Source organism: Parasteatoda tepidariorum, chromosome 8, assembly GCF_982258835.1.
Source record: "Parasteatoda tepidariorum strain Cologne lab strain chromosome 8, Ptep-v5.0, whole genome shotgun sequence".
In the NCBI taxonomy this organism is placed as follows: Eukaryota; Metazoa; Arthropoda; class Arachnida; order Araneae; family Theridiidae; genus Parasteatoda; species Parasteatoda tepidariorum.
The window spans coordinates 6,675,523-6,692,875 of record NC_141762.1 but is presented as its reverse complement, the minus strand read 5'-3'; the positions used below and the strand labels follow the sequence as shown (position 1 = coordinate 6,692,875).

The 17,353-nt window shown below is 31.2% G+C and overlaps 3 protein-coding genes across 3 annotated transcripts; 2 read left to right on the top strand and 1 right to left on the bottom strand.

The window, feature by feature from the left end:
• Positions 1–5,867: 5,867 nt before the first annotated feature.
• Positions 5,868–8,921, bottom strand: LOC122268876 (alpha-latrocrustotoxin-Lt1a-like). The gene has a single exon (XM_087149393.1). It carries the CDS (start codon positions 8,919–8,921, stop codon positions 5,868–5,870), a length of 3,054 nt encoding a protein of 1,017 aa, XP_087005519.1.
• A 4,677-nt stretch (positions 8,922–13,598) lies between these two features.
• LOC147805248 (uncharacterized) lies at positions 13,599–14,027 on the top strand. The gene has a single exon (XM_087149392.1). It carries the CDS (start codon positions 13,599–13,601, stop codon positions 14,025–14,027), a length of 429 nt encoding a protein of 142 aa, XP_087005518.1.
• A 2,348-nt stretch (positions 14,028–16,375) lies between these two features.
• On the top strand, positions 16,376–16,915 carry LOC147805247 (uncharacterized). The gene has a single exon (XM_087149391.1). The coding sequence runs from the start codon at positions 16,376–16,378 to the stop codon at positions 16,913–16,915; it is 540 nt and encodes a 179-aa protein (XP_087005517.1).
• Positions 16,916–17,353: the final 438 nt, after the last annotated feature.

Here is a 17,353-nt window from a genome sequence, read left to right as displayed (position 1 = left end):
TATAGAAGTAAATCACAATTCAAAATTTTTAAGGATATTTGATGCTATAAACTTTCTCAATACTTAAATCGTAAAGCTCTATTTTTCAATATTTATTTTTAATAATATTTTATCAAAACACAACTGACAATAAGCTGAAAAAACTTTCCTTCCTTGAAAACCCTTCTTTAATCAAGACACTCAAAATCTGGATTAAAGTAATTATCAGAATGTAAGAATAATTCTTACATTCTTGTTATAGTTCTTGTAAGGATAAAACATATGCAAAATTTCAGGATATGCTTCAACCCTTAAAGACCAAACTTAAACGATTGTACTGGTTAGACATTTATTTACCCAATCTGTTCATGATAGTAATATATTAATTTGAAACCAAGTTTGAACTGAGTGAAATTTTTCATCTCTCAGTTATCATTTTAATTTCAAAATTACCATAACTGCTTCATTACAAACACAATAGATCTAAATTTAATAATATATTCCAGTGCACATAGACTATCCTTAATTTGTTAGATTAATGTATGTAACAAAATAAATTTCAGTACTTTGTAGAATTTGAACTATTTATGCAAGAAAAACAAACAATTTCAACTCACATCAGATCTTAAAGGGTTAGTTCATCAAAGGTCCTTCGTATTAAACATCTTTTCTAGTAAGAACAGAACACATGAAAGATATTGAGATGGTCTCCAAGGTTATCAAAGACAATTTGTATCATTCATCTGTTCTTGTAAGAGCTCATCACTTAAAATATTTCGAAATGGTTCATAATGCCAACAATGCCGTTTTGTGTCACCCATCTTCTCCTGTAAGAACAGATCATATGCGAAATTTCAAGATAGACTTTGAGGTAATCAAAGTACTTCCGTATCACTCCTTTCTTGTAATAAGAACAGATCCCATGAATGATTTCGAGACAGTCTTTGAGTGATCAAAGTCGATTTGTATCACTCATCTCGTTCTTGAAAAAAACAGAACATATGGAAGATTTTGAGATAAGCTGTAAGGTTATCAAAGTCTTTTTGTAACACTCTTTTGTTGTTCTAAGAGCAGCACATATGAAAGATTTTGAAAAGGTCTTGAAGGTCAGCAAGGTCATAATTTCTCTACAATCAGTTCTTGAAATTTTTTAAGCAAAAATCTAACTGATGGATGCTGGAAGAATTTTTTTTATTTTTCCTCCTTAGTACAGTATTGAAAAATGAGCATCAGTGAATATTTCTCAAGTACAGAAAATCTAATTTTGTCATTGAAATAAATGTCACATAATTATAAAATTGAAATAAATTTTCTGCACTTATGGTTACTTGTGCAAGGAAGCTAGTAAGGTTACTACATAATTCTTTTGTAGTTTAAAATAAAAACATATTCTTTCATTAAAATGTGTATATTGATTTTAAACATTAAGATTATTCTTTCACCAATATTCCAGATAAATTTATTCCTTAATTCTTCACTGTGTATAGTAATAAAAATTTATAGCAGTGAACAATGCAGGACAGTAGAAAAGAACAATTTAGTTTAAAGCATGATAGTAAATCAATAGGAAAACTAAAGCTTTACGGTACAGTCCATTAATCTCTTAAAGTATGAGAAGAAGGCAAACAATGCCAAATCAAATTAAAAAGAAATAAGAGTACAGTCATTAATAAAAATAGTTAAATTGAACATTTTTTCAATGCTGTGTGTAAATATTCGAACAAGTGGAAAAATTATCATGAATCTAATTGTTCTTCAAGTTTTAACTTTAAACACAATTGAACAAAGAAAAAGAAATTCATTTAGCTTGCACTTAGTATTACTAAAAGAAGTGCAGTTTTGTATTTTTATGCGATTCAATAAAAATATTCAAGAGTAAACAAATGTGTACTTGAAAAACATATTTATTCTTACGCATGAAAACAATTTAAAGTTAAAATTTTAAGTTATATTATCACAATGCTTATTATAATGCAATTTATCTTATATTATACACAATTTATATTATATATAAAAAATTTTATATTACATCATATACAATTTATATAAAGTTTATTATAACATTCTATAGTTATATAGTTATAATTTCAAGTTATAAGTTTATAGATAAGTTATTTAAATAAGTTATTTAAATAAGTTACTGCATAATGTTTTTCTATATAATATATTATAAACAAAGTTATATGTTCGGAAACATATATAAATTAATAAACACTAAATAATCGTTTAATTATCTTTGAAGTTATTTTTACACTTTTCTTTTTAAAATATTGCATCAATAAGCCTGAAGTTTGATATTTCTTAAGTTTTTACGTCGATTTTTAAATATGTTTTTAGTCAAGTTTTTAATGCTTCATAATTTTTAGTCCTTTAATAATTGTATGAATTTATTCTAAAATGCTGACAAGATAATTTATTTTATATCCACGTTACAATTCTTGAATATCGATTCCTTTAGGTAATTAATTTTTATTGTTCTAAAGATTTTAACTCTCAGGTCCACTTAAAAAACAATAATATATCTATTCTTATTAAAATTACAAGTATTTTACAGAACTGTAATAAAAAAAAATAGCTAATGTTTAAAAAAATTAATTCCTCATTGTTTGAACAAAACATATATATATATATATATATATATATATATATATATATATATATATATATATATATATATATATATATATATATATATATATATATATATATATATATATATATATATATATATATATATATATATATATATATATATATAATATATATATATATATATATATATATATATTGGTCATATTTTGCACAATTTTACTAAACATTTAATTTCTTGCTTAAATTTAAATATACTTCTTGATTTAAAATACTAAAATATTAATCAAATTCGCAAGATTAATATTAATTTTGTCTTTATCTTTAGCCAAATTTTCTGGAATAAACCAGTTTTTCCAAAAATGAGAAATTTATTCCTCATTTTTGTTAAATACAATTTTCTGTTGATGATATTTTTTCAGTATTTATGCTTTTCTTGTTATGGATAATTTACTTCATTAGATTAATGTAATTTTATACATCTTTTGCTACCAGCTTCTTTTGAGGTAATAGTTTAACTTGCACTTTTTTAAATAATATAAATTTTATTCTTTTGAAATAATAACTTATAAATTTCTTATGTTTTAACTTACATCCAAATTCAATTTTTGCTTTATAATATCATTTTTTAGTCTGGCGTTTTCCAATATATCTGTTGGAAATTTGAAAGATTAAATGTGTTATCCTGACAATGCATACAATTTAGACATTTCCGTAATAAAGATCTCTGTATGTTTTGTAACAGCTGGAATTGAATTCTTAATATTTTTAGATCAGAAAAATATTTCCATGAAGAATTTTTGATTTCTTAATTATTATAGTTTTTAATTCGAAGTAATGAACTGTTAATTTCTTACAAATTTATTTTTTCATAAGTACATTTCTAAATTTTCTCTTATTTACTTTCGATTTCAAAATATCATAAACATTTTTATAAAAATAGTTAGTTTCATTCGACGAAATTTCGTTTCTCAATTAAATTAGTAAAGACAATAGTAACACAATTTTTTAAACAATAAGGGACACTATTTTGTATATAGATTTGAAGTCATACATATTAATTTTGTTCGTTTTTATATTTTTCAATGCGTTTTCCCCACTTAACTTTAAAACGCAAGTTTATGACGCGTGACGTTACAAGCATCAAGATTTGGCTTTATATATATAGACGGTAGTGGAAATAACTCCTATAAGACTGATTATTGACAAAGCGTCATTTGCTTCGAAAATATTTAAGGAGAATAACGTTGACATATTTTGCGCACTCAAAATTGGGCGCTCATTCTCAAGACTCACCACAAGTGAATTTCACTCTTAAGGCTGTTTTTTGAAGGCACTGAAACCGCTGGATATAAATCATTCAAGTAAATGATGTGTTATTTTTACATTACTGTGCAACAAATTGCAATCTTGACAAATAATTTATACGAAAATCAGTGGTGGAATATAAAAATATTTATGAACATGCGTGCTAATCGTAATTGGTAATAATCGTAAATTAATTTTTCATTTTTTTTTAATTATTTAGAATTATTTTTTAATTATATTTGATATTTTTGAAACAGAAAACAGTCTCGAAAATAAAAAATTCCTCTAAAATAAAAAATTTTGCGATAGAATAAATTTTCCTTATGTTCGAATATTTTCAATTACTCTGTGAAGCCGCTTTTTAGAAAATTTGAAAAAACCAACAGCAAAATTAATTTGAACCTAATTGATACAAAAAAAATTTCCTTACAAATCAAAATTTTCTATTGAAATCTGTATATCAATTAATTTCAATCAATTTATCTAACTAAAATTTATCAAAACTCTCAATTATACCGTATTCAATAATTATCCTTATGTACTTTGATATTCGCAGTTCTTTTTTATATGTTACCGATAATCTTCGTGTCATTATCGTATTCGGTAATTATTGTTACCAATAATGCTCACGATATTATCGTATTCCTTACGTATTGTTATCTACGTCTTTATGCGTCTATGTTATTATCTATGATATTATGCCTTTGTTTATTATGTATTGTCGATTATCTGTGTGAACCAGAATTCCGCACTATTTCTGCAGATTGCCAGATTTGGCTTCATGGGACCTATGACTTATAAGAATCATTTTTTTTCTATTTCAAACAATCTCTTTTAAAAGTTACAGGCTAATAAAACAATATTTTTTGGTACTAAGCATCCGACTATGATTTGACCTACGAAAGTAGTTTTTTTTTCATAAGAACTGAACGTGTTTTTTAAATTATAATATCTTCATTTGTTCAGAAAATGACTTAAAATCAAATGCATCATATCCCTTTTTCCAAATAAAAACTATTTCGAAAGAATGTTTGATAAAATTAATAATTTTACAAAAAGGTAACAACAAACGGCTTTGACTTAGATAACAACAAACGAACTTAGCCTGTACTTCATTTCTAATTAATCCGATTTCAGAAAACTTTTTTCCGTATTTAAAATTATTCATATGGATCAAGTTTTGAAAACCAGTTTGACAAAAGGAAGATAAAAATGAAGATGTAGTTTGTTTGTTTTTTCAAATGCGTAAAGCAAAAAAAAAAATTTAAAAAATAATATTTAAGAGTGAGATAGTACAATATAAAAATAAATAATAGATATATGTAGAGGGAAAATGTAAAAAAAAATGATAAAATAAGTTTATTGCATATGAATTAATCATGAAAGAAATTTTTTGCCTTCTTTCAGATTTTGTAAAGAAATATTATATTGAAACAAACATAACTCAACAGTTTATAAATAATTTTAAAATAATCATCATAATAATCGTTTTTTACTTTTATTTTTCAGTTCAGAAATTCTAACTTTAACTGACCAGTACTGCTCTAAATTCATTACTTATCGTGAAAAAAAAAGCAAAAAAAGGTGGGAAAGTCCATAATATAATAAAAAAGGTCTAGGAAAATATTATTTACACTGCGTAATCAATTATTTAAGATAAAAAAGAAGTTTAAATATGTTTCAAATTTATTTCTGAAAGAAAACTGTAATTCCAATATCTGTAACTAATTAACTTTGATTGGCTAAGCTTACATAATTTCAGAAAAACATTTTGAAAATATATTTCGAGTGAACTTTATATTAATAATAAATCCTTTGGCTGTCTCGTATTTTCTATAATAAAAACTCAATGACAAAACACATGTACAACCAAATTTTTATCATAATTAAGAAAAGAATAAAAAACGGATAGATATATTTGTTAGTTTTTAGTGAACAGTTATTTTCGATTAAACTAAATTTACTTGCTCTGCCTTAAAATAAGGAAATATTTAAAAGTTATTTCGATAGCAGGCCTGAGCGATTAAGTTTTCTAAGTTACCTTGAATTGCGTTCTTAGTAATTCCAAAAGATTTATTTTCAACCATTGCAGAAATAATGTTTTCAACTTTTTGTGGTTCCAATGTGGAATACTGGTTTAAATAGGTGCATACTTCTTTTACAAGTTTGTAATCATTTCCGCTCATAATAGCCTTGTATATCTTTGAATGAATGTCAAAAAGATCCCCATCATTTCCTGCAATTTCCATGATCTTTTGCAAATTATCAGTGATATTTAAAGCTCGAGCTCGTGCATCTAACAAAGATTGAGAACCAATCCAAGCAGAATTGTATTTTTCGTTAGTCATTTTTCGAATGAAGAGATCCAGTAAAAGCAAGGCACCATTTACATCTACTTGTGTTAGAGGATTAATATTTTTCAATTCCAAATTCTCTTTCGGTTTATTCGAAATTAACAAAGGTCTTAAACTATTGTTTTCAGACATGCCGATGGGCGCAAATTTCCGAGGTGAGTTTGTAGAATTGTCGTCATTGGAGCGACGGAAATTACCACAACGATTCTTCTTCTTTAGCAGATTTAGCATCTCTCCCTTTGCTAATTGACACGCCTTAGTATCATTTTCTTTAGCAGACTTTCCATTTTTCAATTTTTGATTATTTTCAAATGTCAGCAAATCATCAATAACTTCTTTTCTATTGTGCATAACTGCGAGATCAAGAGGTGTATTTTGTTTCTTCGTCTTTTCGTAAACTTTTGCCCCATTAGCCAGCAACTCTTTGACAATTTCTTTCAAGCCAGCTGCAGCAGCCAAGTGCAAAGGAGTTTGATCATCAACGTCTTTGGCATCAACATTAATCTTCGATACCACATTTTCATGCCAATGAAACAGGTATTTTACCCAAGCAGTTTGCTTGAAAAATGCAGCATAATGCAAAGGAGTCCAATGTTTCTCGCCTGCTGCATCATTAAGCTTAGATGCTTTGTCATCCGCCATCATAGAAGATATTAATTGTTCATTCTTATATCCTTTCATAGCATCGTAATGAACAGCTAACATTTGTTGGTTATCTTTTGCATAAATATCAAATCTGTCACCTTCAAAAGTTAAATCGACTACCTCTTCCCAGCGATTGAGTATGGTTGCATAATGCACGACTGCTAATCCATTGTTATCCTTTACATTCAAATCTGTTTTTCGATTGGTTAGTAGTGTAGTGAAAAGCTTTTTATTGTAATTTTCATCAGTAACAGCATAATGCAAAGGAGTGAGACCGGCTATATCTTTTAAATTTGGGTTAATGTTTGAGTTTTCTAACAGAGCTTTTACAATTTCCTCGGCATGGTAACGCACAGCCAAATGCAGTGGAGACACTTTATATTCCTGTCCTTGTACATTAACGTTTGCGCCGCGATTAATTAGCCCCTGTGCAAAATCTGTCCTTTTATTTTCAGCAGCTAGGTGAAGAGGGGTGAAGCCTAATTTATCTTGTAGATTAATGAGAGAACCTTCCTTCTCTAAAATTTTACCTAACATAACAGTTCGACCAGCAATAGCTGCAGCGTGGATCACTGTTCGTTTACCCTCAAAAACTGCTTTAACATCTGCTCCTAATTTGATAAGTCTATCCATGTTACTTTCAACTTCCGCTTCACTGAGGGAGTTTTTAAAAGCTAAATTATACAAATCCCTGTGAACGTCTCTAAAGCTTGATTTTGAGCCAGGGAGGATGTATGCCAATTCTGCTTCACCATTACCAAATTTGCGGAAGACTAATCTATTCATATTGCTCGTTTTCCGGAATACAATATCCGGATTGGCTTTCTTCATTATATCCTGTGGTGAAGTCCAGTCACTAACTTTAGAATATTTACCATCTTTTTCGAACTGTACTGCGTAACTGACCTTGGTGCCTTCTTTCCAGTCTAAGAAGTTCGTATTACTAAGCTGATCACCGGTGCGTGAATTGAAATCAATGTCTAAGTTATTATCTGGAGTGGATTCAAGTACATTTAGAGACAAGGCTGCAATCTTTTGCTTTAATTGATTAAGTTGAGTGATGTATCTTCCAATATTTTCGAACAATTCGTCGCCAAGATCTTGCTTGCTTTTGCTTTTTTTAGCGTCATTCAAAATTTGAATAACTTGGTCGAGGATACCTTGCTTTCTCGAAGAACCATTAAGAATTAGTTTGAAAAAATTGAAATCGAAAATAAGACGATTATAAAAGTTGTTGAACTTTTTCAAATCACCCTTTTGGTAAACATATTCCGACATGTAACGTAGTTGCTGAATGAGAGTAATGACGGTCGATGCGTAAGTTGTAACTCCAATGTTGAGTCCGGGAAGGGCAATGTTTGGTTTAATGGTATTCTTCTTGTTAATCACTGCAAAAATGGCCTTATACAGACTACCTTGCATTCCAATGTAGTTGTAAAGAGAAGTGTCGGATTTCTTTGCTACTTCTTGCTGGATGATGTAAACATATCGGTCAGGAGTTGCTAACCTTTTGTTCTCTTCACTAAATGAAATTGATTCGATCGCTGTTTTTATCTCCGAGACTGGATTACTGGCATCTAGATCCCCAATTTTATTCAATACCCTCTGAAAATTATCACCCATTTCCTTTCTAACATCTTCTATTTTGTCGAGAGTTTGGCCAACTTTTTCATTTACTTCTTTCAAAATTTCATTTTGTTCTGCAATTTTTCTATCTGTTTCTTCTTGTCTAGCTTTCATTTTTTCGTCTAACTCTTTAAAAGGGAGATCAGCACATTCTCTCTCAATGTTCTCGTCTGCTGTTAAAGCCTTAGCAATCAGTACATTAACTAATACCGCGGAGGAAACCACAATTAGCATTGGCATGGTGAACAAGGCAAACACTCCTAACGCCACCCCGGCTATACCAAGTGCCGCGTCCATATAATTCTGACCTTTTTCAATTTTTTTGCAATTCTCGCCTTGTTCTTCTAGGGTCATCTCCCTCGTCATACGCATCAACGCTTTACCCGTCTCCAAATAGTTTGCATTCGAACCCAAATCCATGGTGATAAATTATAAGAAATCGATATACTTACCTATAATTTTCGATACTTACTGTATACAAGAAAGAAAGATAGAACTTAATGGGATTGAGTCTCTTTTAATCCGGATATTTATACTTAGCTACCCATAATTAATATCCTAAGAAGCCAACTGCCATCTGGCCTTGATATGTTCCACAAATTAATTGGATTTAGGGTGCTGAAGTTAAACAAAGTGATTGTCGTATGATGATTTGTGACAACTCAACAGCTGGTTTTGACATTTAATTTAAGAAAGATAGACATGTACTGTTAAAAATTTTCATTCCTTTCTTCGCCATTTTGTAAGGCATAAACAAATTCTAATTATTAAGATAAAGCAAACTTTTTTTTACTCTTAATTTTAATGTTACTTTTAAAAATAAATTAAAATGAATAAAAAAATTTAAAACTACGTTTTTCATGTTGGGCTTGTCCCCTGTGAAAATGTTAGAGGAATTTTTAATGTTGATGGACGTTGAGAGCAAAAGCAATGCTCCTTTCGTTTTTTTTTAGGTCCAACCGAAGTAAAGCCATTTTTTTATTTTTCTAATATGCTTTAAAACATAATTCTTAAATTTTTTTATTGGGTTCATTTTTTCATAAACAGAACTAAATTTCGATAAGCGATAAATTTTTTCCTTGAGGACTTATTTTAATTTAAATTAGTTAAATTTAATCAAAATTTAAATAAATTTAACTTAAATTAGAGTTGAATGCAGCGATGCAGTTCTTTTTGAAGATTTCATTTGCAGAAATTTGGATTGACAATAATTTTCTTATAGTAAAAATATGGCAAATTTTCTGAAAGTGATGAAGATAGATTTTGATTGAGGATAAATTTTATTTTGCGATAATATGAAGATAAATTATATTCGTAGCTATCAATGAAGCATTAAAACGTTCCTCATCGTCAGGCAACAAGCTCAAGAAGAGTTTACAAAGCACGAGATATTTAGAAAGTGTTTGAAATTTTAATTTCAAGATTCCGTGACACTAAAAGAAGTTAACAGAAAAATTTTATAACATAAAAGATAGGCAAAAGGGCGTTTTATTAAAACAATGTGTTGTTACTGAGATATTTTATCCCGGCCCATTGAAACTATTGATAAGCATACCGATGCTCATCGTATGGGTCAATTAGAACCAGTTTTATTCACATAAATAGTTGAAATCGGAAATAAGAATGGTTCAGGGAGCATTGTAAAGAAATTATTAAACTAAGTTTTTAAATCTGAATAAAACATTTTATAGTTTTATTCAGAAACATTTTATAGTTTCATTTTATTGTATTTTCTTTGCTATTGCACGCTCCGAAACAAACTTTAAGCTTTCAGTCACTAATGTCAATGATTTTTTAAAGTTTTGTTCCGTAAGCACCACCCTTAACATAGAATCTCTATCAAAGAAATGAACGTATTAGGGGTAGCAAATGTATTAGTGTAATTTAATGGAGATAGAGTTCCCTAAGCACGACCTTTGACCTCGTTTCTTAGAATCACTGTTAAAAAAATGTGCAAATTCGATTTCGCAAATTAATGTCTAAAAAATAAAATCGCATTATCAGAAAGAGAGAATGGGAAACTCAACTTCTTTGCTGGTTGTATTTCGAAGGTGTGTAAACAATACCCCTTTGTTTCCTCCAGCACTCAAATTTTAATAATCAAATTTTAAATCTTTTGCTTCTCAATAATGATTCAATATCAAGATATTAATTTGTGAAAAAGATTTTGAAAATATATTATTAAGGGTAGCCTGTTTTATTAGATTTTGTTTTATTGCAACCCCTGCATTTATGGAATAACTGTAATGGATTGCATCACTAAACATTGACATCACTTATTGTTCTCGATCTTAATGTTATTTTATTGCAACCCCTGCATTTATGGAATAACTGTAATGGATTGGATCACTGAGCATTGACAACACTTATTGTTCTCGTTTTAAATGCAGGGTATCTGCTCACCTGGAAAGTTATGAGAAATTATGGAAAGTCATAAATTTCGGTATCAAACAAAATTTGTCATGAAATGTCATGATTTTAAATATTTTTCTAAACAAATCATGAAAAGTCATAGATTTAGGTCACCGAAAAATCTAATTTTTAAAATGGAATTATTCCATAGTTTTAAGAATCATATTACTTCAAACATTAAAATAAGCAAAAAGTATACATAAGTTTCATAATTTTATGTAATTTAATTTTGTAAATAAAGTTTTTTGACAAGTAATTTTATCAAAAAATTTTAAGTTTTAATAAAAAGCATTATTTAGAAACTGAAAAACGTAAAGTAAAGAATGCTTACGATACAAAAAAAAAAAGAAAAAAAAAAAAAAAAAAAAAAACTATTCTAAAAATTCCTTATATTAAAATAAACAACTTTAATGTTTTTTCTTTTTTGATTCATAATCGGACGTAGAAAACCATTCTATAGAAAACTATCATCAAGAAAAAAACTACTTAAAAGTAAAATTTTATTTTATTAAAATTAACACTTATCTGCTTTATAAAACAGAAGAATTCCAAAATGATTTGTTCTTCGATTTTTGTTACCATTTTTTAGTGCTACGAAAATGCGTCTTTGCGATTTGCCAAAAATAGAACAAGATGCAATTTTATTTTTTCTGGAGCGAAACATTTTGCCCATTGTCCACTGAAATCCGATAAACTACTTTGATTTTAAATAAAGTGTTTCGTTTTATGATTAGTCACAAAAATTTTAGGTGTAGATTGGCGGCACTTAAAAACAGCCAAATCTGTAGCTGTTGTGGCGTCAATACGTAAGTACCGAATTTTTATTCATACTTTTCTGAATCATATTGCTTGAAACATTAGAATATGCAAGAAGTATACATAAACACATAATGTTATACCATTTATGTTTTCAAAAAGAGTATTTTGACAACAATTTTTATCAAAAAATTATAAACTATAAAACGAAAAATAAAGAATTCTTAGGATGAAAAACGATTTTAAGAATTCTTTACATTGAAATAAAAACTTTCATATAGTTTCTTATTCTTATAGTTCTTAATCAGACGTAAGAAACCATTCTGTAGAGAACTATCATCAAATAAGAAAAAAAAGTTTTACAAGCTAATTTTTTATTATAAAAATCATAACACTTACCTTCTTTATAAATCCGTAGAGTTCCAAATGAAATGTTCTTTGTTTGAAAGTTTTATTTTCAAATAATATGTGCATAGATTATCCCTTTATTACTTTTAGATAACATACCACACATCAAAATTTTATAATTGTAAGATCTCGATATGAATTTGAATATGTATCTTAAAAACAAAGCAGCTCAATTCTAGTTGAAATTATCTATTCTTTCAAAACTAAGAAATACTTACCAAGAAAACGATAAAAAATTTATTAATCATCAGCACAAATGACACTATTTCAAGTAATTTGGTTGATTCTTTATTGTTGTTTTCCGAATTTTGTAGATACAGAAATACTGTTCTATAACAAAGAAGAATTCTATAACTATTGCAGTTCTTGACGTTCTGAATTCACATGTCTTTATTGGAATGACGAAAGCAATGTTGACTTCATTTTAATTTGTAATGAATTGAAGACAGAAAAAATTATTTTACCGTAATATACACATCTGTAACAGCAAGTGATCATGAAATTGTAAGTTATGTTGTTGGTAATATAAAGGTAAAAACTATGAGAAATTGTTCTTCAAATGCTTGGCGTGTTCTGCTTCAATGTTCTGGTTAGTTTTTTCAAGTTCTTCAGCTGTTCCTTAGGGAAATTTTGATTTTTATTTGCTGCTAAGAAAATGGCGTCTGTCATGGCCGATGATTTTGATGGAACTAAATGAAAACGTGATAAATTAATGTCTGATATTTACAGGCTCCCGATAGAGGGCGTACTCGAGCGTTGCGATCGCGAATAGTCTGCATGTCAGCGGAAATAAAGGAATACGATCGCTATAAAAGCTAACATTATGGTGCCGAAATACTCAAACCTTCTGCAGACCAGGATTTGAGAAAAAAAAATTACGTTCCTGAGTTTAAAGAAGTGAGAATTTATTTACGTAGCTTCATTTTTATTTCCTTTCCACTTAATCAGAATGACTTCAACGCAAAATGATTCGACTGACAAAATGGCGCTATTAAAGTGCAAACGTAAAACAATTCGAGCTAATATTACTCGCTTCATTAGCTAACTAAAAGAGACTTTATATTCTACGTCGATTGCGGATATTGAATTCACTTGTAGTCGTCTGGCCGAAATACTTAATGGCATGTATATAGTGGATAATGATATCCAATGAATAGGCGTTACATCCATCTACTCCAACTAATGTTTCATGGCTCGCATTCCTGAAAAGAATGAAACTGGCTGATCCTTACGATAACTTACAAAATCTGCCTATACAAGTTTTGATTGGTACTGATTTCTACTGGCAAGTATTGAATCATGAAGTTCCGGTTATGCTATCAGAATCCCTTGCATTGGTTCCGTCACCTTTAAGGCGGATTCTGATTGGCCCTCGATCATACGCAACAGTTTCCAATGTAGCTACTGTAAACTAACTCAACACATTCACTCAACAAGAACCTATCAATGAAAGTGTACTTTGCTTCTGGGACTTGGAAACAATTGGAATCACCACTTCCCAGTATAGAGAAATGTCTAAACATGATTCGACTGGTTTTAAAGAACTTTCCTGACTCATTTAAATTAGTTGATAATCGTAAAGTCGCGTCATTTCCTAGGAAAGCTATGGTCTCAACATTACCAACAAACAAAACTACTGCTGAGAACAGATTTCAATCACTTAAAAAAAGACTGACATCAAATGAATCTTTGAAGACACAGTACGAAAAATACATTTTGAATTACATTGAACAAGGACATGTTGAAGTTTGCCCATCTGCAAATGAAACTGAAAACACCGTATACTATCTGCCACATCATGCAGTGAAAAAGAAGCAGCAAGATGATATAAAGTGGCGAATCGTCTTTGACGCCTCATCACATTCTCCTGGCATGCCATCATTAAACAACTCTTTAGATGTTGGTCCCAATCTTCGACCTGAGACTGTTGGTTGTCTTCTACAATTTTGACAGCACAAATTTGCCCTAACCTGTGATGGTAAACAAACTTTCCTACAATTGTTTTTGCATCCAAAGGACAGAGATGCAACAAGATTCTTATGGTACAAGCAAAAGAAGGGCTCTTCAAAAACAGCTACATTTATAGATGAAGTAACTACATACAGATTCACTCGCTTACCATTCGGCATGTCTTGTTGTGTGCTACTACACGAGAACTAGCAGCCAATCATATAAATGACTTCCCTACTTCTGCAGCTCTTTTAGATAAACACCTATATATGGATGATTTTGTGGCTAGTCTAGAAACTGAAACACAAATAAAGGTATTAAAAAGGAAATCAAAGATTTGATGTTACTCATAAAACTACCGATGGAAAAATGGGCTACTAACTTTTTGAAGCTTCAACACTTTGCTAGAAACTACACTGGTCGACAAAATTAAGAGATGGAAGACATTTTTCCAAATATCTCAAAAAATACTGAATATAAATAAATGAAATTTGGTATGGATATAGCTTATTCCATGATAATAGAGTATGCAAAACGAAAATGAAAGTGCCATTCACTGGCAAGACCTATTGCCAATAAATCCAATGTAGTCTGAACTTAAGGAGAAAAGATGACAATAAAAGTGAGGCTTGCACAGTGTGTGTTGCCTCTAGTATGGTGTATGGTCACCCCTGACAGACAGCATGCACAACGAGTATGCATGCTGTTAATAAGGGAGTTAAGGAAGACTTGTGGAAGATCCTCCCATTCTTCCACCAGAGAAATTTTTAACTCCAGATAGGTTCTTGGGGGAGGTTGGTGCATCGCAATAGCTCTCCCAAGAGCATCCCAAACATGTTCAATAGGATTCAGGTCAGGAGATTTGGCGGGCCAATCCATTCGTTGAATATCCTCGCCTTCCAGATACTCACCAACCATGAGAGCCCTATGTGGTCTCGCATTGTCGTCCATAAAAATGAACTCAGGGCCAATAGCGCCCCTGAAAAGACGCACATAGGGTTATAGGACCTCCTGCCTGTACCTCTGGGCATTCACGAAACCATTGTCAAACACATGGATCGGTGTGCGGGTATATTTGCATGATCCCTGTCCAAACCATGAGTCCTCCACCAGCATAATGGTCCCTTTCGATAATGTTGCTGGGATGGTATCGGGTTCCAGGTTCCCTCCATATCAATAACAGTCCAGAAATAGCGTCATAGAAATGTGCGTCATAGAAGAATATAGTGTCATAGAAATGTGCGGAAATGCTTTCCATCTCTTAATTTTGTCCACCAGTGTAATAAAGAAATTTTCAAAACCAAAACTGCGGTTTTAGGCATTGGTTGGAACACGAAAACTGATACTTTGAGCAACGCTTTTGAGACTTCACCTTGTGCTTCTCTAGATAAGTCACTTACTAAGACGTAGTTACTCCGCTATGTCGCAAGTTTGTACCATCCCTTAAGACTGTTTACATCATTCATGATAATTGGAAAGATACTCTTTCAAGGTAATTGGATTCTTGGAATCAATTGGGAGGAAATCTTGAGACAATTGGCTACTATGTGGCATACAGTTACAGCCCAGCGGGATGCCATTTGCTCTAAAGAAATTCCTCGTTTCATAGGAATTCCATCGCTTGCTTCCTTTATTATTCATATTTTCTGCAATGCATCTGAGTGAGCTTATGGTACAGTTTTGTACATAGTTACTTCTCATAATAATCAATCAAGTATCCATTTAGTATGCAGCCGCAATAGATTTGCACCTATGAATAAAGTTATTCTTCCCCGCTTGGAGCTTTTAGCAGCTGTCATTGGTACCAGACTGCTGAAATATTTTTGCAATGAAACTGGATTGTCGCCATCCACTGCCACATTATGGAGTGACTCTGAAGTCACTCTTGGTTGGATTCGGTGGTAATCCCAACAGATGGAAAACATTTGTGTGCAGCTGGGTAACAGAGATCATTTCATACACTGACCCCTCATAGTTGCGGCATTGCCCGGGATAAGACAATCCAGCGGACAAACTAGTAAGAGGCGTTCCACCATCTACACTGAAAGATCTCAACATCTAGTTGAATGGACCAACTTGGCTGACTGAACTAACAGAAAGCTGGCCAGATTCTAAAAAAGTTTGCTCTCATAATTTGGAGGTAAAGAAAAATAACGAAATTCAAACATTTCATGTTACTACTTTTCAACCCACCATAGACGCAAAGACCTACAGTTCCTACACCAAACTGATACGTGTTACTGCATGGATTCCACGCTTTATCTCGAACTGTATATCTCAAGACAAGAAAGTCGGAGAACCTTGACATTGCAGCAGCGGTATATGATGCAAGAAATTACTGTATACAAATGGTTCAGAAGGAGTCATTTCAGTCAGAATATGAAGCTTTATCAACATCCAAGCCACTGCAAAACATTTCAACCATTACAAAATTCAATCAACTATTTAAAAATAAACTAATACGTATAGGTGGTAGATTGCAGTTTTCGAGTTTAGCAGAGTCCCCAAAACATCCAATTTTGCTGGACGGATCTCATCATTTCACAAGCCTGCTGATACGTCAAACACATATCAAAATGCACCACCTAAGTGTCAGAATAGTGTTTTCAGAACTACGTTCAAATTTTTGGATTCTACGAGATCGTCAGGCCATCAAACAAGTGATTTACAAATGTTTACGATGCAAGATGTCACGAACAATTCGCTGCACTCAAGTTGAAGCTCCTTTACCAGCTGATAGAATTAATCCAGTTACACCATTTTTCACCACAGAAATAAATTTTGCCTGCCCTTTACATACTCGCACTTTGAATCCTTCAGATGCAGTTTACCTGTGCAACGACCAGAGCCTTACATCTCGAACTTGTGTCAGATCTTTCGACAGATAAGTTTCTGTTAGCATTGCAGCGATTTGTGGGTCGTAGAGGACTACGACATACCATCTATAGTGACAATGCTGCCACTTTCCACGCTGCAAATATGGAGCTAATACTTCCATGGAACAATCTTACATCGACTAAAGTGCAACAGTTTTACGCTCATAATGGCATTATTCGGAAGTTCATCGTACCCAAAGCGGCTTGGTAGGGAGGCTTTTTATTTTATTTTACAACCGCTGCTGAACAGCTGACCCAAATTTATGGGTTTACGACAACTAATGTTAACTCCGTAGCTTTGTAATGTTGAACCCAATCCAGAAGACACTCCTGGATCGAGTATTGGGGAAAAAAATTGCCTTCGTGGAGGACTTTTTTGATGAAGCTATCCCGCATTGCGTTACATGGAGAGAAAGACCGCGAAAACCTCCCACGGTTAGCCTGACGACA

Excerpts from the sequence above, each read along its gene's own strand:
- LOC122268876 (XM_087149393.1), bottom strand. The coding sequence starts at position 8,921 with ATGGATTTGGGTTCGAATGCAAACTATTTGGAGACGGGTAAAGCGTTG.
- LOC147805248 (XM_087149392.1), top strand. The coding sequence starts at position 13,599 with ATGATTCGACTGGTTTTAAAGAACTTTCCTGACTCATTTAAATTAGTT.
- LOC147805247 (XM_087149391.1), top strand. The coding sequence starts at position 16,376 with ATGGTTCAGAAGGAGTCATTTCAGTCAGAATATGAAGCTTTATCAACA.